Below are 24,806 nucleotides of genomic sequence, written 5' to 3'. Positions count from 1 at the left end.
GCATGCTGCTGCTCAGGACAGGTCTGAGGGTCAGCGAGGGGAGTGACCAGGTGCACTGGGGAGCAGGTGTGTCATGGGCTGAGGCTGAGCCCCATGTCTCCAAGTGGGGCATGGCACAGCTGGGGCCCCTCCCTGGGCTGAGCTGGGGGTGGACACTGTAAGTGTCTGCAAGACCTTTCTCCTCCTGACCACCAGCCCCTCTGACTGACAGCCTGTCCCTCAAAAAGATAAGTCCACATCCTCACCCCTGGACTGTGTGACCTTGTTAGAAAAAAAGGCCTTTGCAGATGTGATTAGTTAAGAATCTCGAGATGAGATCATCCTGGGTGATGCTTCAAGAGACACAAAGACAGGGAGAAGAGGGGGCCATGAGAAGATGGGGTGCCATCTTAGACAAGAAGAGGGGACCATGAGAGAATGCGGTACAACCAGAGACACAGAGACAGGGAGAAGAGGGGGCCGTGAGAAGATGGGGTGCCATCTTAGACAAGAAGAGGGGACCACGAGAGAATGCGGTACAACCAGAGACAGAGACAGGGAGAAGAGGGGGCCATGAGAAGATGGGGTGCCATCTTAGACACAGAGAAAGACAAGAAGAGGGGACCATGAGAGAATGGGGTATGACCAGAGACACAGGCAAAGACGGGGAGAAGAGGGAGCCATGAGAAGATGGGCTGCCATCAGCCATGCCTAGCACGTGGGAAGGTCACAGGACAAATGACCCAGCTTCTCCACAAATACATTGCAAGGGAAAAGAAAAGGGAGGTGAACCCACATATTAGAGAGACTTAAGGGACAGACTAGTCAGACGCAAGATGAAGTTCTTGTTTGACTCCTGTTTAAAACAAACCAGCAATAAAAATATTTGAGGTGATTGGGGCATTCTCACCATTGATTGGATATTTGATGATGCTAAGAAACTGTCAATTTCTAAAGCATGATATGTGGAGCCCTGGCGTGGAAGTGGTTAAGAGCGCAGGCTGCTAACCAGAAGCTTGGCAGTTCGAATCCTCCAGCTGCTCCTTGGAAACTCTATGGGACAGTTCTACCGTGTCCTATAGGGTCACTATGAGTAGGAATCGACTTGACGGCACACCACAACAAAGCACGATAGAGTATGTAATTATGTTCTTTGAGAAGGATATATTGAAATATTCACAGATGAAATGATATGTTTGGGATTTATTAAAAATCATCCTGTTGGGGGCGGGGGAGGTGTGGATGAAACTCCGAGGGCACGTACTTTTCCTTGCTGAAGCAGGTTGATGGGCACGCTGGGTCTCATTGTGTCACTGTCTACTTCTGTACAGGTTTCAAAAAAGAGACCGAAGGTGTAGAACTGATAAAGGATCAGCATCCAGAACATATCCTAGAAATCTCCAGTCCACACTCAGAGTCAGGCAAACAGATCCCCGGGCTGAGAAGCTGAGGCAGCTGGCAGCAGATGACACCCAGATTTGTCACTCAGCCTGACAACTGAGGAAATGTTATGACATCGTCTCTGTGGACATGGGGGGCGGGGGGCGGGGAACGGCGAGCCCATTTCAGTGTAGATTCGCCTGAGTGAGAAAGACAACTACACAATTAGCACAATGTACGTTAGAGAGCCCTCAGGGCTTTAAGCAGGGGTGGTTGGGCCCCACCTGGTGTGGGCAGGACCACTCTGGCTACTGTGTTGAGAGAAGACAGAAGGGGGAAGGAAGACTGGGCAAACGGGGACCAGGTAGGAGAGGGAAACCAGATGAGGGGCGGGGGCCTGCCGGGGGCAGTGGAGGCCATGGAATTCTGGATGTGCTTGGAAGGGCAAGCTGACAGGGTTGGTGATAAACCACCCTGAACAAGCTCACGAAGAGATCACCAGTCTCCCCAGGTGGGGCAGGTGGTCTCCAGGATGGCCCCCGCAATCTCCACATCCTGGGGTGAATACCTCGTGTACCCCCTGCCCCTTGAGTGGGAGCAGAACAGACATGGAGACACACAGGGGAAGAGACCCTCCCAGGACTGGTTGTGGCATGTGCCCTTGTGATCCACAGGGTCTTCACTGGCTGATCCTCAGATCTCCAGGCCTTTCTTCCTAGTCTGTCTTAGTCTGGAAGCTCCACTGAAGCCAGCTCAGCATCAACACAACAAGCAAGGCCCCGCTGACAGACAGGTGGTGGCCATGCATGAGGAGCACTGCCCGGGAATTGAACCCGGGGTCTCCTGTATGGAAGGTAGGAATTCTACCACTGAAACATCAATGCCTCATTTGAATTATGAGACATTTGAAATGACATTTCCCAGGGGACCTGGTTGGACAGGCAGAGGGTGACGGGGCTACCATTGGGGTGGGTCCCAAGGCCACCCTGGGTCCCTGGGCTGTGCTGGGTCCCCGGGCCATGTCCAGCAGGCCTGGCCCCCAGAGCAGGCAGGGTAGTACACAGGGAGGAAGCGGAGAGGGAGGCAGTCACATGGCTTATTCACACCACAAGCAGCAAGCTGTCATGATGTGGCTCCCGATGGAGAGCAGTCGGACTCGGCCACTGGTCAGTGACATCGAGGACCAGGAAACCAAAGTGAAACCAACCTCCAGCTCCAACTGAGCCAAAGGACCGACCACAAGAGTGTCCGATGATCAAAGCGGAATGTTTAAATTACAGAGGAGGCTGGTGGCTCCTGCCAGCGGGGACGTGGGGCACGGCAGGGTCTAGGGAATAGAGCCTGGTTCCTGCCATGTGTACTGCAGCTCTGCCCCAAGCCCCAGGGCAAACCATACCTTGGCCCTCCTTTTAAATACAGGCATACCTCATTTTATTGTGCTTCATTTTTTTTTTTTAATTGCGTTTTGCAAACACTATGTTTACAGATAGAAGGTTCGTGGAAACCCTGTGTCAGCAAGTCTATTAGCGCCATTTTTCCAGCAGCGTGTGCTCACTTCGTGTCTGTGTCATATTTGGTAATTCTCGCAATATTTCACACTTTCTCATTATTATTATATCTGTTATGGTGATCTGTGATCCGTGATCTTTGATGTTACTATTGTAATTGTTTTGGGGTACCAGAAACTGTCCCACATAAGATGGTTAACTTAATGGGCAAATGTGTGTATTCTGACTACTCGAGGGACGGGCCGTTCCCCGTCTCTCTCCTTCTCCTTGGGCCTCCCTATTCCCTGAGACAGGACAACATTGAAATTAGGTCAAGTAATAATCCTACAATGGCCTTTAAGTGTTCAAGTGAAAGGAAGAGTCACACGTCTTTCATTTTAAATCGAAAGCTAGAAATTATTAAGCTTAGCGAGGAAGGCAGGTCAAAAGCTGAGGTAGGCTGAAAGCTAGGCCTCTTGTGCTAAACAGCCAAGCTGTGAATACAAACGAAAAGTTCTTGAAGGAAATTAAAAGTGCTGCTTCCGTGAACTCAACAATAAGAAAGCGGAGAGGCCTTACTGCTGAGAGAAGGTTTTAGTGGTCTGGATAGATTAGACCAGCCACTACATTCCCTTAAGCCAAAGCCTAATCTGGAGCAAGGCCCTCGCTCTCTTCAATTCTGTGAAGGCCGAGAGAGGTGAGGAAGCTGCAGAAGAAGTCTGAAGCCAGCAGAGGTTGGTTCACGAGGTTTAAGGAAAGAAGCCGTCTCCATAACGTAGAAGTGCAAGGTGAAGCAGCACGTGCCGGTGCAGACGCTGCAGCCAGTTATCCCGAAAATCCAGCTAAGGCAGCTGACGAAGGTGGCCACACTAAACAGCAGGTTTTCCGCGTAGACGGAACAGTGTTACACTGGAAGAAGATACCATCTGGGACTTCGGTAGCTAGGGAGAAGTCAATGCTTGGCTTCAAAGGACAGGCTGAGTCTCTTGTTAGGGGCTAATGCAGCTGGCGACTTAAAGTTGAAGCCAATGAAAATCCTAGGGCCCTTAAGAAATATGCTAAATCTACTCTGACTCTGCTCTATAAATGGAACAACAACGCCTGGATGACAGCACATCTGTTTACAACATGGTTTACTGAATATTTTAAGCCCGCTGTTGAGGCTTACTGCTCAAAAAAAAAAAAAAAGATTCCTTTCAAAATATGACTGCTCGTTGACAATGCACTTGGTCACCCAAGAGCTCTGACGGAGATGTACATGGAGACTAACGTTGTTTTCGTGCCTGCTAACACAACATCCATCCTGCAGCCCATGGATCAAGGAGTAATTTCGACATTCAAGGCTTATTACTTAAGAAATACATTTCATAAGGCTACAGCTGCCATGGGTTATAGCTGCCATAGATAGCGATTCCTCTGATGGATCTGGGCAAAGTTCATTGAAAACCTGGAAAGGATTCGCCATGCTAGATGCCATTAAGAACATTCATGATTCATGGGAAGAGGTCAAAAGCAGTTGATTCCAGCCCTCACGGATGGCTGTGAGGGGTTCAAGACATCAGTGGAGGAAGTAACTGCAGGTGTGGTGGAAACAGCAAGAGAACCAGAATTAGAAGTGGAGCCTGAAGACGTGACTGAATTGCTGCAATCTCACAATGAAACTTGAACAGAAGAGGAGTTGTCTCTGGGGATGAGCAAAGAAACTGGTTTCCTGGGATGGAATCTACTCCTGACGAAGATGCTGTGAACACTGCTGAAGTGACAGCAAAGGATTTAGAATATCACGTAAGCTTAGCTGATAAAGCAGTGGCGGGGTTTGAGAGGACGGACCCCGATTGTGAAAGAAGTTCTGCTGTGGGTAAAACGCTGTCACACGGCACCTCAGGCTACAGAGAAATCTTTCACGAAAAGAAGAGTCGATCAATGCAGCCACCTTCATTGTCGTCTTATTTTAAGAAACTGCCACAGCCACCGTCACTTTGATCAGTCAGCAGCCATCAGCATGGAGGCAAGACCCTTCACCAGCAAAAAGATTGTGACTTGCTGAAGGCTCAGATGATGGCTGGCACTTTTCCTAGCAATAAAGTATTTTTAAATTAAGGCATGTACACTGTTTTTCTAGCCATAATGCTATTGCACACTTAGTAGGCCTCAGTACAGTGCAAACATAACTTTTATATGCACTGAGAAACCAAAAAATTCATATGACTTGCTTTATTGTGTTGGGCCGGAACGGAACCTGCGCTATCTCCAAGGTACGCCTGTACATACGTATTATGTATGTATGTTTGTCACTCTCACAACCTGGGCACAACCCCAAAACACCCATCAACCGGACAAAAGAACGTTCCGTTCCCGTTTCTTTCAATAGGAGACTTTTAATCAAACGTCAGAGACAGAAGACGGTGCGAGGAAGCACCCCGCCCGGTACAGTGAAGAAATGGTTTCCTTTCAACGCAGAGTATTTTAAACCACAGTGCTCACAGTCCAGGACTGCTCAGTTAAAGTGAAATCTTAGCCAAACATTATCAAAAAGTAATTAAAAAGTCAACGCCGCTGTGCGGAAAGGGGGCTCCCGAGCCTGCCCGTGCCTCGGCTGGGCCGCTCGCCCCTGGAAAGGAAATCAAATGAAACAAATGAAAACAGAACGGAGTTCCTCCAGGTTATCTTCAGAGACAGGCAGCTCACGTTGAGTTCTGCGCAGAGTCCCCAAACACTGTTTCCACATAAATACAATAAACTCTATTATTGGTAGGTCACAAGTGCTAGATAAACTTTTTCTTAATATGACAAATGTTTAAGTAGTCCTTTTTATTTTTCTTACAATAAAAAGTACAATTTCTTAAGAATAAGTTCAATAAGACGCAAACTCCCCCCCTCCCGCTCTCCTTCAAGGTTTTGTTTTACAGAAATGGTTCCATCTTTTGTATCTGCAAATGTCATGAGAGGGGAAAAAGAAGGCATTTTTTTTTCTTTCCCCAAAGCTGCCAAGTTTGGCGTGCAAAATCTGTATACAATATAAAGACATGCCGGCCTACAGTCCATGCAAACTCCGGGTGTAGGAAACTTAAAAAAATATATTCATATATATTTATGTATAGATATTTATATATATATCAATGCCCATAAAACACGTGGGCCCAAAAGTCTACAAAAAGAAGAATGGAATGAGGCCGTGACTGTGACTAATAAAAAAGGAATGTCCCAATCGAAAGTAACAACAACGAGAAACTCCGCCGCTACTGCTGCAAAAATCAACTTGCTTTTGTGTTGGGCCGTTGGGAGACGGTCCCTCCTCTGGAAACAGACTTTTTAAAAAAGGAAAGAAAACTGAAACACTTTGACAAAGTGGCCCTTCCAAACCGGAGCCCTGGGAGGCCGGAGGGGCCGCCGGTCCCAGCGGGCAGCCGCAGGGCGGGTCGGGCGTGTCCCTCGGAGGGGTATAAAGTGCTCGCTCGCTGACTCCCTGGCCAGTGCCCCGAAGGCCCTTTGCGCCCGAAGGCCTTTGCAAAGGAAGAAAAAGGCTGAGGGTCCCAGGTGCCAGGACCCAGGAGGGAGACTGTGCCGGTCACCCCGCTGTGCTGGTCCTGATGGCGGACGCTAGGTCGGCTGGGGACGGGCAAGTGTTATCTTCAAAAGAAAAAAGGCTACATGGTAATGCTTCAAGCAGGCTTTGAGGAGCTGGAGTGGGTGACGCAGAAAACAAGGCCCGCTGGCCGCGGCCCGAGGACACCTTGCTCTGGGAGGACCGAGTGTCCACCCCACAGTGGTCATCTGCAAGAAACAGGAGACGGCGCGTCTCCTGAGCCACTGCTGGCTGGAGGAGGGCGTGGGCATAGGATGGGGCCAGGAGGCCATGAGAGCCACCGGCTGGGCTCTGGTGCCACCCTGAACACGGCTGCCACGGGCGAGCTGGCTTCAGAGCCAAGGGCAGCCAGCTTGGGGAGAAAGCCAAACCATTCGAGACCTTCCCCTCTGTGTAACCGCTGTCCCGTGTCTGACCCACAGCATCCCGAGGACCAGGCACGCCCGAGAATCTGCATTGGTCTGGTCAGTGGTCCGGTGAGTCAGTGTCTCTGTCAGAAACTACCCTGTAAACGTCACCAAGCCCGCCACTGTGCTGGCTGCCCGTCTGTGAACACCTGGCCGTCCGCCCACACGTCTCAACTCAGTCCGCTCTGGAGTAAAATCGGTGGCTTCAGGTGCTGGAAAGTAAGTTACAGTAAATAAAACGGCCCTGCCAGTTACCCTCAAAGGGAAGAAGGGCAAGACGGCTCCTGGCTCAGGGTCGTGCTGTCCCTCCAGGGTCGCCAGGCCGGGGGCTCCCAGATGGGGCCCCAGCTGTGTGGCCGCAGCGGAAAAACCCGGACCGGGTGACCATCGCACTCTGGCTCCATGCATTGCTGACATGCTTAAAAGGTCTTTGGAAAACCCAAGTTAAAGTTCTATGCTGACTGTGGTCAGAGGTGTTTAAAGGTGAGACTCACGTATGCTGACTGCCCACGGTGTCCCACGGCCTTCAACCGAGAGGATCCAAATGTCACGTGGGACCCCACGCGACTGTGGAGGGGACGCGGCGCCACCCTGTCATACTAAGGTGAAAGGTCGGGGGGCCCTCTGGTTTTACGTGGACAGAACTCAGGGAAGACACAACCGTGGGCACCGCGACGCCAGGCCCTCGACCCCTCTTTTCATTTGATGCTCGCTCAGAAAACAAACTCGGACGCAGCAGCTCCGTGCACCCCTGGAAAGCTGCTTGCTGTACGAAAACAAACAGAAACAAAATAATAATAGTAAAAAAACACATCCTTGAAAAGTTAAAAGAAGAAAAAGAAACACCAAGCAAGAACTTAGGAAAGGAATAAAGGCTTAGACGTCGTTGCCATTCAGAAAACCGCCAAATGGTGAGGAGAATGTAAAATTCACAAAACAACGCTTATTCAGGATCTTTTTGTGAAAAATTCATACAAAAATCAACAGCAAATTTATATCTTTTGCTATAAAAACTCATTAGATACATATGTGTGTGGAGGTTTGGAGAGGGAACAGGTTCTGTCAGAAAACAATGAAATGAAAGTACAAACTTGGAGGGTAGCTGCCCGGTGGCGAATGTGCCGGTGATCTGAAAGCTATCCAATCGAGCTCGAAAATATGTGAGTTTCAAACTAGATTCCTTTCCATAAGCACCTTTATAATTAATTCACAAGTCGATCACTCGCCAGGGACCTTTACAACCTGCAGTTCTTATATATATATATATATATAGATATATATATACTTTTTTTTTGTATAAATGCATTATAAATATTTTATCAAGATTTCATAAGAATCAAGTTTCTTAGCTTGGAATACATTGGAATATATATATATTATACATGTGAGTGTGTATATATATATATATATGCAGACATATATATATATATTTATTTATACCTAAAATTTAAGCAACACTTCATGCTACTTGCTTTTCATAAAAAGCATTCTGGCCGTAACACCGCAGAGCGCCTGGGACATGCTTAACAACCAAATGGGAGATGCTCCATTGTCATATGACATGTGAGAAAGAACACTTTGGATTTGTTTAAAACTTGTTGGACTTCAAAATCCCCAACAGTATTTGCCACTTTTTTTGGCAACTACCTCCACTTCTCTTAAACAGCGATAAAGGAAACTGAGGACGTCCTGGCTCGCCGCCCCTCCTGAAGACGCTGGCGGGTGGCCGCCCTCGGCGCTGCGCCGCGGCCACCACCTGCTCGCCGGGTGCCTCGGGGCCTTGCCAGCCGGAGCAAATGTCCCGCTGACTCCCACCGTTTATTTTTTCTTAAGGCATTGTTCCTCAGACTTCAGAAAACCCAGCCACAAAAATCCACCAGAGCAATAAAAAAAAGGCACAAGCTCGCATCTTCCGATGGCTTCCAGAAACTAAAGCCACTCCCCTGGGCTCCTGTTTCTGCTTTTGTCCAGTTTTTATTTTGAAGGTTTGTCCGCTCTGTCCCCCGCCCGCTGCAAACCCCCGTGGCACCTGCTGTGGTTCACTGGGGCAGGCTGGAGCCCTAGAAAACGTTCTCAAAAAAAACACAAGCTACAAGATGAGCTGAGTGGTTTACACAGAGATCGTGGAACTGTGGGAAGTAATCAAACGTTAAGCACCAGTTTTAATCAAGTCTGTTTTGTATTGTTAGATCTTTGATTTTCTCTTTCTTGTGTCAGCTGAATCGGGCAACTCCACCGCACGTTGCCGTCGCGTCCTTCTCCCGGCGAGCCCCACGCTGGCGCCGAACGCCCTGTGGGTCTGTCCCGTGTCCGAGTGAGCGGCCACACCTTGGCCTGTGCGCCTGGAGATCTGTGGTCTGGGCAGCAGAAAGGCTCCTGGTGCTGCTCACACCTGGCTGCCCCGTGTTCTGAGAACACCCGGCAGAACGCAGGCAGACACAGGAAGTTTTCTGGCTGAGCTTCAAGACAGAGACAAACGAACAAGAGAACAGCAGCTTCGGAGCAGGGCTACAGGGGCGGCTCCTCCTCCATGGGTTCCTCGTCTGGTCTGCTGGTTCCCCGAGGAGGCGGAGCAGAGAGGAGAGAGCCCGGGACAGTGGGTTAGGGGGTCGGTGGGCGTACCACCCTACACCAGCCCGCCCCCGCCCAACTCTCCACCCCCACGCCCCTGAGGAAGGGTCACAGCGGGGACAGCCCTGCCTGCCCCGCTCTCAGGGCTGCTGGCCCGTCCTCCCCTGCGCTGCAGTGTGGAGATACCACGTGAGCTGGACTCGAGCACAGGGACTCTGGCACGCATGCCCAGCCACCCCAGGCCCAGGGCAGCCAGGGGCTCACCTCTTTTCAGCCGACTTGACGCCCACGGACAGTGAGGCCATGGCGGTGACCGTCTCAGCCTCCTCGTTCTCGCACTTCTGGGCCTCCACCAGCGAGTACCCCACGGTTGAGGCGGTGCGCTGTAGGGAGCGCCAGTACTTGCCTGGGGATGGGAAGCGGTGGTCACCGTGTGCATGGCTGACCCAGGCCACGTGGCCTCCTTGTGCCTGAGCAGGAGCTGCTGCTGGGGTTCTAGAAGCCCCTCTGTCAGGGGTCAGGGCTGTGGGGTGCATGGTCACGGACCCACATGCTGCATATATGAGAAAACGTATCTGTATTGCGATCCTCAAGGGTCAGAGGGGCACTGAGGCTGCAGCCCTGGATGGGCCCCAAGTGAGAACAGGAACAAAAGCTGGATGTCAACGTCTGTTTCTCAGGAATTCCAGGTACATTTGTCAAACCATCACTCTCTCTCTCACACCAACCATCAGAGAGAACAATTAAAAAACACTCCTGGGAATCACTAACCCAGATGCGGGTGTGAGGGTACAGAAGAGAGAGCTGGACAAGCCCCTTCTTGACAGGCACACAGTGTATGGGGGTGGCAGGAGCAGATGGCGTTCCTCAAATGGGGGGTGTACACTCCCACTGTGCTCCAAGCCCTTGAGCTAATGAAGTGGGGCTCTCTGGAGAAGGTGAGAAAAGCTGGACCTGGGACACAGGCTCACGCCTGAGTCCCAGCCACGGCAGCCTCCAGCCCGAGCCTCTGAGCTGTACAGCAGGCTGTGGGAGACTGCAGGGTTAAATGCAGGCCTGCTCAGCTCTTCATATCAGCTGAGTGGAGACAGATGGGGAGGGATAGGTACAGGGGTCCTGCTCCCTCCCCCCTGTCCAGCCTCCAGATACTCACTGTGGATCTCGATGACCTTCTCCATGGACCGGATGGCGTTGGCGTTGGATCTTTGCTGTAAAGTCTTCTCTGGGAGAGGGTCGAGCTGCACAAAAAGGAACATGAAGGATGTTAGCACAGTTCACGCGTGTGTTAATATGGATGGTCAAGGTCAGCATCTGTTTCTCGAGTTGGACTTGTTTGCTGAGTGTACTTTCAATAAGGAAGAGAAAATAACTTTAAAAATCCAAGTGTGCTTAGATATTTGTTGCATAAAGTTTTCTACAAGAGTAGGCTTGTCTCCTTTAGAGCGCTCCTCCTAGGACATGATCAGGGATGCTCAAGTTCCCACATGTGGAAGGAAGAAGGCCGTCTCCAGGAGCGTGAGTGCAGAAGGACGCCAGCGCGGTATCTAATAGCTACACCACAGCGTCTCCTTAGGGGACATGATTCGTTTTTGGAAATATCGCTTTCCCACCCTTGGTCTTCTAAGTGGAAATGCTTGAAAATGACCCCAATTATGGTTTTCTTCTAATAATGGGGAAAATAAAAGGGAAGTGGAAGGAAGCGAGCAAGCCTCTGAAACAAGGAAACCTTGGTGCCATGTTCTTCCCTAAGTACCGGCAGCTGACGATCCAGGAGTAAATGGACAAGCGAAGTGCACGGCACTGTGGCACACCAGAGCACTGGGAACAACACAGCTGTGGAGGCCAACTGATGCGGATCACAACAACAACAACAACAACAAACTAAGTGACCGGGTGAGCCTACGAGAACAGGGCAATGTGTAGGTTTTGGATCACAGTGGGGACCCCTGTTGGGGAGGTCACTAAGCGCTGATGACCACGGGGCAGGGGCTAGGGGGCCAATTGGGCCAAGCATGCTGGTGCTAGCAGACCACCCAACCTCAGGGACTGGAGGACCTGGGAGGACAGATGCACAAATCAGCAACTGCCCCACAGATAATGGGCTAGGAAAGTTCTGGTCTTAGCCTTGGCTCTGGGTGGAAGTTAAAAAAGTCCCCCCTTCACCCCCAAGAATCTGCCTGGTTCTAGACGCTGTTAAAGACGCACTATGATGCCAGGGCACCGGGTGGAAGCAAACGCAGGCAACTCAGTGAACACACCTCCCCAGCGGGTCCTCGATCAATGCTTCAGGTTAGGCTCCAGAAGGCATGAGTTCCTGATCCAAAAAGTCATAAATAACATGTAAACGGGCCAGCATGAGCCCAAGGCAGGAGAACCATTCCAATAAAAGGCACCAGGCTCCTTAGCGAAATGGTAGGTCCTGGCACCAGGGCCAGGCATGCACAAGATGAGCATGGAGTGTCTTACAGTGCCCCAGCGTAAGGCCGTGCCCCAAAGACAAAACGACTGGGCGTGTCAGAGTTTCCCGTGGTGCAATCTCAGCAATGGCGTAAATACCATGATATTAGATTACAACCTTAAGTATAAAATCAGTATCCTTAAATCCATACTGAATAGACAACTGGGGGAGAAGAGTACAGGTCTCCCTTACAGAAGAATCCCAAATAATTTATGCATACATACCCTCTCACGCCCTCACTCCCCCCCCGCCCACATCATCCTTTGAGTGAAGGTTATACTTAGTGACTTGCTTTCAAAGGACAGAGTACAGAAAGTGGGGACAAGTAACTTCACAGAGGAGACACCTGACAGGCAATACCTCGGCCAGGTGGTCCGGCATAACCTTGCCAGAGATGAGCTGGGCTGACAGCGTGCATCTCTGATACAGAGGGTCAAGAACAGCATTTCCCTCTGTGGTCTTCCTCCCCAAATCCCCAACCAGAGTTAACCAGGAGGAAAGCCTAAAGTGAGGGGCAGACTGTAGAATGCCTGACCGGTGTCTCTCCAAACTGTCAGTTGTGGAAAAGAACAGCCCATTGGAGGCTGTGATGAGTCAGAGGAGACTGAAAAGACATGATGACTCAAGTCTAGAGTGGGGTCCTGGGTGGGCACCTGGAACAGGAAAAAGGGTGCTAGTGAAAAGACAATGAGAGAGAAGGCAAGAAAAGAGAAGCAAGGAAGGTCACAGAGAAAGGGGCAAGCAAGGCACAGAATACGATGGCAGAAATGAACCTGGAAAAAAATGTAGTCGAGGTGAATGCAAATAACTAAAGTTTCTGTCTAAAGCACAGACCGTTGGGCTGGGTATAAAATATAATGATAAAATACAGCCTTGTGCTCTTTACAAAAGACACATCTGAAACTCAAGAGGAAGGCTGAAAGTCAAGGGCGAAAAACGGTATAACTCTGGCAAAAGAGGACTGGTGTACATCTTATGAATTGGGCACAACAGGCTTAAGGGAGAACCACAACTGAATGGAAAGGTCTGGAAAGGTCAGTCTGTAACAAAGAAAATGTCAGTCCACCAAGAGTATCGTGACTTGAGATTTGTACACACTCAGTGAAATAGCTTTAAAATGTATAAAGCCACCAGTGGCAGAACTGAAAGACATGGATAAATGTGCCATCATAGTAGGGGATTCTCATACATTTAGATCGAGCAGAGAGACAGGCAAAAATCAGCAGAGTAACTAAATGCAGACCACACAATTAGCAAACTCGGTTTAATGGGCATAAACAGAACCCTGTGGAGCAGATGGTGAGATACACTATTTCAAACATGTGAGGACTGTCTGTGCGCTGGCCACGTACAAGGCCGTCAAGAAAGCGCCGCAAAAACCTTTTCATACCTCAGTGCAATTTGTTTGACGCTGAAAACAAAAAAAGACCCAAGACCCCTAACATTTGGAAATTAAAAAACACACTGACATGGGTCAAAGAACACATCACAATGGAAATTAGAAAATGTTTAGAACTAAAAATGATGAAAACGTTATACACCACCCTGCATGGGCCACAGCCCCAAACGCACAAATTAACAAACAGGACTGAAAAGTAGATGCCCAGTTTAAGAAGCTAGCAGGAGAACAGAATAGCTTCAAAGAAATAAGAGGAAAGAAAACATAAGGAAAACAAGCAGAAATAAATCAGAAAGAAAAAAAAGATACTTGAAGCTGAAAGTTGGTCTTCTGAAATGACTCATTAAATTTACAAGTTCTGGCAAAGTGGTCAACAAAGTAAAGAGAAGGTACAAGTATGTCAGGAGTAAAAGGAGACTGCAACTAGATAGAGCAGAGATTAAAACGGTGACAACCACTACTAACTCCTGCCGAGAAACCTGAAAACTTGGTTGAGATGGATCAATTCCTGGTGAAATGTAATTTTCCAAAACTAACTGAAGAAGGAACAAAAAACCTGAATGGATGACAAAGACATTGAATCAGCAAGGTAAAATCCTCACCCAGTGGAAACACAAGGCCCAGGAGAGTCTTCCCAGCTAAGGAACAGAGTATTCTAATCCTGGACTCACGGTTCCAGAGAAGAGAAAAGAGAGGGAAGACTCCTCAATATATATCCATCCATCCATCCATCTACCCACCCACTCATTCATCATCTACGTACCGCCCATGCACCCACCGCCCAGCCATCTGCCATCCACCCATCCATTCACCCATCTACCCACCCATGCATCCACCCATCATCCATCCACTGCCCACCCGCCATCTACCCACCCACCCATCCATCCAATTTCCCCCCTTAAGAATAAAGAGAAAACAGTGCAAAGGAAAAATGGGTAAAGGCATGGACTTCACAAGACGACACCCTTTGCATTCGCACAGTGCCCTGGGATGATGGCTGCCTGGTGCTAACCGTGGACACAGCTCTGACCTAAGTTCCTTCTTGCCTGCCCTACATGGCTACCAGCTTGGTGGAAAGGGCTCTTCCTGTGCCCAACCCCCCAGCAGCTGGCCGAAGTGCCTGCTGTATGTAGCTCCAGGGAAGCCCACACAACAAATGAGCAATGTGAGTGACTAAGAGCGATGGTCACCCTGTCCCCACTACATCATCTGTTCTCTCTGCTGGCTATGAAGTGATAGGACACCCAGGGGCAGGGACAAGGGAAATATGGGAGAACTGTCTGTGTGCCCTCTCTCACTGTGCTTCCTCCTGAAACACGTTTTTCTGCAGCAGTGTGGGAACCGGAGGAGACAACTGGGTCAGGATTCAATGCCTTCCGTCCCACGAGAGGCCACTCTGTGCGGGTCTCTCTGCAGTGGCTCCGGGAGAGGGAGGCTCTGGGAGAGGGAGACTCGAGGGCAGATCAGGAGCAGACACACAGACAAAGGAGCCCCTGTCCACATCAGCGCGGAGACTATCTCTGTCACTGTGATGCCTCAGTGTCTAAGGGTAAGGCTCCAACAGAGATGTGGATAAAAGTTCCAGTGACAACATGCTGGTGTACTTCATTCATTCATTCAACCACATCTCCTGAGCACCTCCAGCATGCAGGGAGGAGGTGTGAACTGCTCCCGGCTTTCACTCAAGAACAAAGGATGGGTTGGGCATGAACTTGACAGGTCTCAAGATATCACCTGTCATGAATTGAATTATGTCCCCTCCCAAATGTGTATTAACTTGGTTAGGCCATGATTCCCAGTATTCTGTGGTTGTCTTCCATTTTGTGATTGTAATTTTATGTTAAAGGGGATTAGGGTGGGATTGTAACACCACCCTTACTCAGGTCACCTCCCTGACCAAAGTAAAGGGAGTTTCCCTGGGGGGTGGCCTGCACCACCTTTTAACTCTCAAGAGGTAAAAAGAAAGGGAAGCAGGCAGAGTTGGGACCTTATACCACAAAGAAAGCAGCACCAGGAACAGAGCCTGTCCTTTGGACCCAGGTCCCTGCGCCTGAGGAGCTCCTCAACCAGGGGAAGGTTGAGGACAAGGACCTTCCTCCACAGCTGACAGAGTGAGAAAGCCTTCCCCTGGAGCTGACACCCTGAATTTGGACTTTTAGCCTACTTTACTGTGAGGAAATAAATTTCTCTTTGTTAAAGCCATCCACTTGTGGTATTTTTGCTATGGCAACACCAGGAATTAAGACATCACCCCTGGCCAACTGGGGTTACACCTCCTCATTTAATAAATACGTATTAAACAACCTATTGTGTGCCAACCACAACTCTTGGGCCCTGGGCTGCATCAGTGGACGGACAGACACCCTGCATGACGAGTGAGTCACAGTCTGGGGAAAGTGCTCGTGAGAGGGTACTTGGGCACAGACCTGTGCAGAAGAACATTTCAGCTGAGTGACGAGCCAGGGCCCTGGGGAGCATGACTGGGGGGTGGGGTGTTGTGCAGAAGGCCATGGGGTAGATAGTGTTCAGGCCCATGTGGGGTAGTAGAGGGGGTGGGTCTGCGTCCTCTTTTTTTCTCCTTCACACGAGGCTGAGGCCGGAGCAGACCAGGGCTCAGCCGGACATTGACCTTAGGTGAAAGGTGGGCTCTGAGTGGCGGTGGACCTGGACCAGCCCTGAGGCCAGAGCCAGCAGGTGTCCCTGGCCGGCTTGGGGAGAGGGTTCTGGCCGTCTGCTCACTGAGAGGAGGAAGGCTAAAAGTGGAAGATCCAGGAGGTCAGTGTGGACATGGGGACTCCAATCAGACCTTAGGGTGGACATGACGCCTCCATGGTGGGCAGCATGAGGCTGGGCTCAGGAAGGCGGCCACAGTGGCCACTTGGGGGATTGGGACCCAGACGAGAGCACAGAGTGGAGAGAACAGAGTGGCCAGGTCTCCCCTGTGCCCATGACTGGGGATGAGAGTGTATGTCGGGGGGGAGGAGAGAAGAGAGTGGCCAGACCTCCCCTGTGCCCACCAGGGGGGACGAAAGTGCAGGGTGGGAGAAGAGAGTGCCTGGGCCTCCCCCGCACTCATGAAAGGCCAGCAGGGGAGCAGGAGGGATGGGCACAGCACGGCCCCCAGACTGCCCTCCTGGTAATGAAATCTGACTGACTCTGTGTCGTCTACCCACTGTATGGGGGCCTCACAGGCTGGAGCTACGTCTGCTGACCGCTTGACAACCTGCGTGTGGCACTTCCACATGGACGTGCAAAGGCCTATGGAGCACGACCTCCAGCTTCAACAGAGCTTAAAAATAACACACATAAACCACAAAAGAGTTAAAAGCGATGATTCCTTTTGGGCAAGAAAAGGCGGAAGGACAGTTGTGCAGATAAAAAGCACCAGGGCTGCCTCTGCGCCACCAGACACTGCCCACCTGCCATCTGGGCCAGGTCTGGACCCCTCTCCAGCTTGTTACTGCCAGGAACCTCCATTTCCTCATCTGTAGAAGGGGGAAAACGAGTCCTTGCTTGCACCAGGCCATGGTGAGCCCACCCAGGCTAACGTGACAGGGTGCAGCAGCTCAGAGCCAGCGCTCGAGAGATGTGGGAAAGGGGACTCATCCCTGAGGTCCCGCCAGAGGCCCCAGCTGCTCTGCGATGGCTTCCTCCCACCCACCACCAAGAGCTGTGAGGCCAAGGGACAGCACCACCACACCACATGGACTGAGCGCTAACCCCATCTGCAGTCAGACTCTCCGGCTCCTCATGAGACTCTGCCGGGAAATCACGGGGGCAGTCACCAGCACCACGGCCTGCACGCCAACCAAACTGGGAAAAGCATCTCTGCTCCTGGTCCCGGGAGCGTACCCCACGTGCGTTAGCATGAAGAGCAGCGTGGGCCCCGGGGGTGCCTGCCGGCCAGAACCCCTTCTCCAAGCTCTCACAGCACCATCAGCAGCTCCACCTCACCCCACCCCCTCTCACCCTTCCCACCTCACCCCTTATACAATACACCCTCACCCCCTCCCCTCTCACCCCTCTCCCACTTCACCCCTTTCCCCGTACCCCTCACTCCCTCACCCCTTACCCACTACCCCCGCATCTGTATCCCCTCTCATCCTTCCCCCTATACCTTCCTCTCCCCTCACCCCTCTCCCACCTCAACATTCTCTCCCTCAACCCCTCCCACCGCACCCCTCTCTCCCTCACCCCTCCCCCATCTCACCCCTCTCCTACCTCAATGATCTCACCCTCAACCCCTACCACCTCACCCCCCTCAGCCCCTCTCCCCCCACCCTTCTCTCCCTCACCCCTCACCCAACTCACCCCTCCCCCTTCACCTCTTTCCACCCTCACCTCTCCCCCTCAACCCTCTCCCACCTCACCCTTCTCTACCTCACCCTTCTTCCATCTCACTGCACCTGGTGCCCGTTCCTATAAGCTGCAATGGTCTTTTCTGGACCAGAATGAAGTATTGAAAAGAAAAAATCAACCACAAAGGTGAGTGCTCTGAACACAGGTGTCTTCTTGCTGATGTGCCCTGTACTGAGAACCTGAGGTCAGCGTGGAATGTACCGGAACCCACTGGACAAGGAGATGACGGACACAGCCTGGCAATTGCCTGCAGCCCGAGGTCAGCAAACCAGCTCTCAGTCCCTGGCTCTTCACGGGGACTCAAGGCTGGATGATACCACCAGCACAGCTTGTATGCACCCCACTCCTTCCACACCCCAATGTGACCCTGATGACGGGAGCCTGGCAAAGGAGTCACACCTCCACCTCTCAAGGGGGAATGGCCCTGAAGGAATGCCTCTGTGGCCAGGAGGAGAGGAAGCTACTGCCCTACACCCCGGAACATGTACATGAACCCTGCACACCCCGCAAGCAACTACACTCAGATGAACAGTTCAGTCACCTCAGTGAGTGTAAGCGCACACGAGAGGGACAGAAACACAGAGATAGGGACAGAGGGACAGGGACAGAGACAGACAGGGACAGAGACACAGAGATAGGGACAAAAACAGAGAGAGACAGAGACACGGAAACAGACAGGGACAGAGGGACACAGACAAAGAGAGGCAGAGGGACAGAGAGAGAGGGACAGAGACACAGAGACAGGGAGGGGGAGAGAGAGAAAGAGAGGGAGAGGGACAGAGAGACAAGGACAGAAAAAGACAGAGAGAGATGAAAGGGACAGAGAGAGACAAAGGGACAGAGACATGCACAGAGAAACAAAGAGACAGAGAGGGACAGAGAGGGACAATGACAGAGAGATAAGAGGGACAGAGAGAGAGAGAGTGACAGACAGAGACATAGAGGCAGAGAATGAGAGGGAGACAGGAACAGAGAGACACAGGGAGAGACAGAGAGAGGGACACGGAGAGACAGAGACACAGAGTGAAAGAGACATACAGAGAAAGAGACAGAAAGACAGAGAGAGAGACACAGAGGCAGAGATGGGGGAGAGACAGAGAGAGACAGAGAGGAGAGAAGGGCATTGAGGGGCAGGGGAAGAGAGACACTAGAAGCAGGAACTGGCTCTCAGACTCCACGTCGCGCGTGCACACACACACACATAAGCGTGCACACATGCACACACCACATGCTCCCTCATACTTTCACCCCACACGCTTGTTTTGCTCCATCACTTAGCAGTTTCTCCCATCTGTGCCCTTCACAAAGTATGTGAACGTAACAAAAGAGGTACACTCCCAAAAGAAAGCCTGTTTTGGAATTCAACACTAGGGTGCTGCCTGCCCACAGACACCCAGCTGGTCTAGGAGCTGAGCCGGCCCAGGGAGTGGTGACAGCCAGCCCTGCAGATCCATACAGCTACCAAGAATCAGCCCGACAGTCACTGCCGTCATGGTCGTGGTGACGTCTGAGGCAGGAGGGGCCTTCCTCTGGCCGGGAGCTCCAGTGTCTGTGGGATGGTGCGTGTCTTCGCTCTGCCTTGTAGCATGTTTACACAGAACCACTCAAGGAAATGGCTCTTGGGAGCTGCAGTGACCTTCAGGTGCCCGTGGATCTAAAGGTGCCCAAGGATCTAAAGGAGCTTTCAGTCTCCACCCGGGAAGGGAGACTCCTGATGGGGCATGCCTTCTGCCCCAGCCCTTGCTCAGCCTCCAGCCAGCAGCGCCCCTGCCACACTGCAGTCCCTGGCTGGCCGCCCGCACGCTTGCCAAATTGTCCAACACGCTGTATATTACCCGCCATCGAAGGGCTGCGGGCAAAGGAGTGGGGCCTGGGCCAACCCTCTTGCATTAAGAAAATATTTATAAAGACCTTGATAAAACTAGTACTTCCTGCTTTTTGATATGCTTAGGTAAAAGAAAGTTTTCTTGTCAGAAGCGCAAACAGGCACCAGGAACAAAAGCAGGGCCCAGCTGAAAGTGAAGTTCTCTATTGTTACTTTAAAAAAAAAAAAACTAGCTGGAAGCATTGAATACACAAGTCAGTTCTCTTTGAACTAAGACAAAAAGGGGGAAAGGACTGATTTGACACAGGTAAGATGTAGTAAAAAAAAAGATGTAGTGAACACTGCAAAAGCAGACAGGCATCTTATTCAGGAAGAATCAAGGTTTTCAACTAACCAGCCTACCAGTGACAAGGAAGACCGCTTTCATCTTGAGCCATGTGTGACTTTGGTAAAACAAACAGCCCCTTCCAAGCAGAAATGCTCAGGAGAAGACAGCTGTCCCGTCCCCTGCCCCAAATTCCTGCTCAGGCCTGCTCCTTGTCCTCATCAGCTGCCTGCATAGTTCTACAACGGTCAGGAAGCAGTGAGTCCGAGGTTCTAGAAGCCCCCGGCCAAGTGACCACACAGCTCCTCTGCAGTGGGCTGGAGCTCACCCCAACAGTGGGTTCCTCCTTTGCCCTGGGTCCGTGCAGTCTGGGTTCTCCCCCATCTGAGCTCAGCATCTACGTCGCTGCTCCACAGAGCCTGCCCAGGCTACCCCATCACCCCTAGACCATGTTCTGGGATGCGGGCCACTTGCTGGGCCCTTCCAGCAATATGTGTCTCCCAGACATCCACCTTGCCCCTGTCACCAGGCTGAACAGAGCCCCCGAGACCTGACCCTTGATGTGGACAGTAGGTGCTTGGGACATGGGTGCCAATCCTCACACAGGGTGTGTGCCAAATGAGAGGGCAGCCTGCAGGTTTGTTGTAAACTATTGAGCAATTGCACATTGTCTGGTGGGACATGAGTGATGGGCCTGGGGACAGTGGACACCCCCGGACACCCAGTTACCACAGATCTGTGACACAGGACACAAGGGTGTGTAAGCCACTATAGGCTGAAGTGTGTCCCCAAAAAGGAACATTCAAGCCCTAACCCTGACCCTGTGACCATGCCCTTGTTGGAAATAGGGGCTTTGAAAGTGTCATGAGTGAACATGAGGTCATTCCAGGGTAGGGTGTCTTTACAGAGACACAGAGAAGTGGAGAAGGAAGGACGCCACGCAAAGATGCATACACAGGCCAAGGCGGCTGTCTTCCAAATTTCTCGGCATAGACGAGTGAGCACCTCCAGCGCTGCATCTGTTTGTTGAAGCATCTCAAATTGATATTCCATCAGTTCCTGGAGCCTTGTTTTTCGCCAGTGCCTTCAGAGCGGCTTGGACTTCTTCCTTCAGTACCATCGGTTCCTGATCATATGCCACCTCCTAAAATGGTTGAACATCGACTAATTCTTTTTGGTGTAACAACTCTGTGTATTCCTTCCATCTTTTGATGCTTCCTGCGTCATTTAATATTTTCCCTGTAGAATCTTCAGTATTGCAATTTGAGGATTGACTTTTTTCATTAGTTTTTTCAGTTGAGAAATGCCCAAAATGTTCTTCCCTTTTGGTTTTCTATCTCCAGCTCTTTGCACATGTCATTATAAGGAGTGCCTGGGGCCACCAAAAGCTGGAGAGACAACAAAGGAACCTTCCCTAGAGCCTCCAGAGGGAGCAAGGCCCACTGACACCTGAATCCAGACTCCCAGCCTCTAGAACGGAGAGGGAGCACATGCCTATTCTTACAAGCCCCCTAGTGTGTGGTCACTGATCCATGCTCCCATGAACATCCTTGTGTGCCTTGAATCTAGGAAAGCCATTTTGTCCACAGGGGAAGAAAGGCTGCGGTCTCGAAGACGGGGTGAGGCGAGAGCTAACAAGCAGCTCTGGGATCCGAAGTGGGTCCTATGCCCCCCACAGCCCAGGGCTGGCCGCCCCAGGACCCGGGACGTGGAGCTGGCACCCCCATCCCTGCTGCTGCTCAGCCATGTGGACAGGCCCTAGGCCCTCGAGTCTCCCTCTCCCTGGCTAGGTCCCCCCTAGCACCTGAAATCAAGGTGCATCAGGAGAGAGAAGGGAACGCTGCAGGGGAATCTGAACCCTCCACACTCCACTGACAGGGCAGGAGGTAGGCGTGATGCCCCACCCATAACCAAAGACCTCTGGCTGGCTGAAGATTCCAGAAGGAGTCCGTTTGGAAATCCAAACGGAAGGTACAAGTCAGTTCAGTGCCATGTACCTTGGACGTTCCACGAGTTGGAAATGACAATGTCACCGCAGCACCTCCTCCCTGTCACCACAGGCAAGGGGCACCAAGTCATATGGGGTGGAACACAATGGTCTCACCTCTGCTCTGCCTTATCTCCCCGCCCATACCCTCTCAGGCTGACACCCAGGCCACAGGTCTCCCCGACTTTGTCCTGCGGTGCGTGGGGCCCACAGTGCTGACCCTGGCCTGGCTTGTCCCATTGGCTTGGGCTGGCAGATGGGGAGCCAGGCAGGGAGCCGGGCACACCAGCGGTGGTGTGAACAGGCCTGTGCCCCACAGGCTCTTGCGCCGGCCTTCCCGTTTGCTTTGACTTAGCTGAAGCCCACCTTGAAACATCCTAAAGACACTGTCCACGAGGGGAGCTGGAAGAGATGACAGAAACCCAGAACCCTTTCTGTCGTGAAGTTCCTGATGTGATCAACACATAAAGGGAGGATGAAGTGTGGAAAGGCGAGCACGTGGGACATACAGGGTTCTGACCATCTTCCCCTCCCCACCTCCTCTGGGGTCATCAAATTGCTCTGCCAAGTTCAGAGCACTCCCACTAAGCAGGGGTACGGAGACCACTCAACACGGACAGGCTGCAGAGTCTCAAGTAGGCACGACCCTGACCCCTCAGCCCCCGTGGCCGGATCTCCATACCTTGCTCCCCAGCAGACACACAGACAGATGCGGGTCCCATACTTCACTCCCCAGGAGACACACACACACAGACAGGTCCTGTACCTCCTTCCCCAGCAGGCAGACACACACACACACAGACAGGTCCTGTACCTCGTTCCCCAGCAGACACACACAGATGGGTCCCGTACCTCGTTCCCCAGCAGACAGACAGACACAGACAGGTCCTGTACCTTGTTCCGCAGCAGACAGACACACACACACACACAGACAGACAGGTCTTGTACCTCATTCCCCTGCAGATACACATACACACAGACAGGTCCTATACCTCCTTCCCCAGCACACACACACGCACACACACACACACACACACACACACACAGAGACAGGTCCTGTACCTCGTTCCCCAGCAGACATAACCACACACAGACAGGTCTTGTACCTCATTCCCCAGCAGACATACACAGACGAGTCCCGCACCTCGTTCCCAGCAGACACACACGCATACACAGACAGGTCCTATACCTCGCTCCCCAGCAGACACACACACACACAGGTCCTGTACCTCGTTCCCCCGCAGACATACACAGATGGGTCCCGTACCTCGTTCCCTGGCAGACACACACACACACACAGACAGGTCCTGTACCTCGTTCCCCAGCAGACATACACAGACGGGTCCCGTACCTCGTTCCCCAGCAGACACACACACACACAGACAGGTCTTGTACCTCGTTCCCCAGCAGACACACACACACAGACAGGTCTTGTACCTCATTCCCCAGCAGACACACACAGACGGGTCCCATACCTCGTTCCCCAGCAGACATACACACAGACGGGTCCCGTACCTTGTTCCACAGCAGACACACACACACACACACACACACACACACACACACACACACAGAGACAGGTCTTGTACCTCGTTCCCCAGCAGACACACACACACACAGACCAGACAGACAGACAGACAGGTCTTGTACCTTGTTCCCCAGCAGACACACACACACACACAGGTCCTGTACCTCATTCCCCAGCAGACATACACAGACAGGTCCTGTACCTTGTTCCCCAGCAGACACACACAGACAGGTCCCGTACCTCGTTCCCCAGCAGACACACACACACAGACAGGTCTTGTACCTCATTCCCCAGCAGACACACACAGACGGGTCCCATACCTTGTTCCCCAGCAGACATACACACAGACGGGTCCCGTACCTTGTTCCACAGCAGACACACACATACACACACACACACACATAGAGACAGGTCTTGTACCTCGTTCCCCAGCAGACACACACACACACAGACCAGACAGACAGACAGACAGGTCTTGTACCTTGTTCCCCAGCAGACACACACACACACAGGTCCTGTATCTCATTCCCCAGCAGACATACACAGACAGGTCCCGTACCTCGTTCCCCAGCAGACACACACAGACAGGTCCCGTACCTCGTTCCCCAGCAGACACACACAGACGGGTCCTGTACCTTGTTCCCCAGCAGACACATACAGATGAGTCCTGTACCTCATTCCCCAGCAAACAAACACACACACACAGACAGGTCCCGTACCTCGTTCCCCAGCAGGGCAGAGACGCAGGCTTCTGAGGCATCACAGATGGCCGTCAGGTCGTGGCCACCTTCCAGGGCCAGGACGATGCGGCCGCCGGCCAGGCCCATCAACTGCTTCGTGAGGTACCCGAAACCTGAAGCAGGAGAGGGAGATGCTAGTGGGGGCAGGGGCAGTGCTGGGCCTGAGCAGGATGAATGCACTTCGAGAAGCCGACACCCTGCTGCAGGCCTGTGGTGGGACACCAGGCCGTAATGGAAGCCAGGAGTCACCTTAACGAACGCTCCCAGGAACTTCTGCTCAGCTCCCCTTTGTGGTCTGGGGGAGCAGGAGTCAGGGGTGCAGTGCCCTGAGTCCACAATGCAGCAAACAGCCACACCTGGGGGCTTGGAGGAACGTTAAGGAGGGCCAGCTCAGCTGTTGCAGAGACCACGGAGGGATGAATGGGGCAGGCCCGGACAAGGCAGCCTGACACCCGCCCTGTGGCTACTGGCCCTTCAGCTTCCTGGAGCGGCCCCAGTCTCCAGGGCATGGCCACGGCCACCCACCGGACTCTGCCATCTGATGTGCTCGGCACACATGTGCACACATTCTCATGTGCACATGTGCTTGTGTACACACACGTATATGCACACATATGCTTATGCACACACACATGCTTGTATACACACGCACACACAATGCTTGTACACACACATGTGTACACAATGCTTGTGTACAGACACGTGCACACTCACATATGCTTGTATACACACATGTGCACACTCGCATGCTTGTATACACACGCGCACACGCTTG

General features: G+C 51.9%; 1 protein-coding gene across 20 annotated transcripts in view; it reads right to left on the bottom strand.

Moving 5' to 3' along the window:
- Positions 1 to 2,692: 2,692 nt before the first annotated feature.
- The window catches only part of HDAC4 (histone deacetylase 4), a 338,607-nt gene continuing 316,493 nt past the window's right edge, over positions 2,693 to 24,806 (bottom strand). For 8 of the 20 annotated variants that reach the window (XM_064286431.1, XM_064286428.1, XM_064286433.1 and 5 more), the window contains 4 exons: positions 24,011 to 24,144; positions 10,564 to 10,648; positions 9,675 to 9,816; positions 2,704 to 9,390 (listed from right to left, as the gene is read on the bottom strand). In XM_064286431.1, coding sequence (XP_064142501.1) covers positions 9,348 to 9,390; positions 9,675 to 9,816; positions 10,564 to 10,648; positions 24,011 to 24,144 — 404 coding nt within the window. In that variant the 3' untranslated portion in view covers positions 2,704 to 9,347. Of the gene's footprint in view, positions 9,391 to 9,674; positions 9,817 to 10,563; positions 10,649 to 24,010; positions 24,145 to 24,806 lie in introns of all 20 variants that reach the window. The other 12 variants (XM_064286421.1, XM_064286426.1, XM_064286427.1 and 9 more) reach the window with 8 other exon arrangements.

The sequence above is a fragment of the Loxodonta africana genome, chromosome 6 (genome assembly GCF_030014295.1).
Source record: "Loxodonta africana isolate mLoxAfr1 chromosome 6, mLoxAfr1.hap2, whole genome shotgun sequence".
Classification (NCBI taxonomy): Eukaryota; Metazoa; Chordata; class Mammalia; order Proboscidea; family Elephantidae; genus Loxodonta; species Loxodonta africana.
Note: the sequence above shows the minus strand (reverse complement) of the source record. Positions and strands in the feature narration are given on the sequence as shown.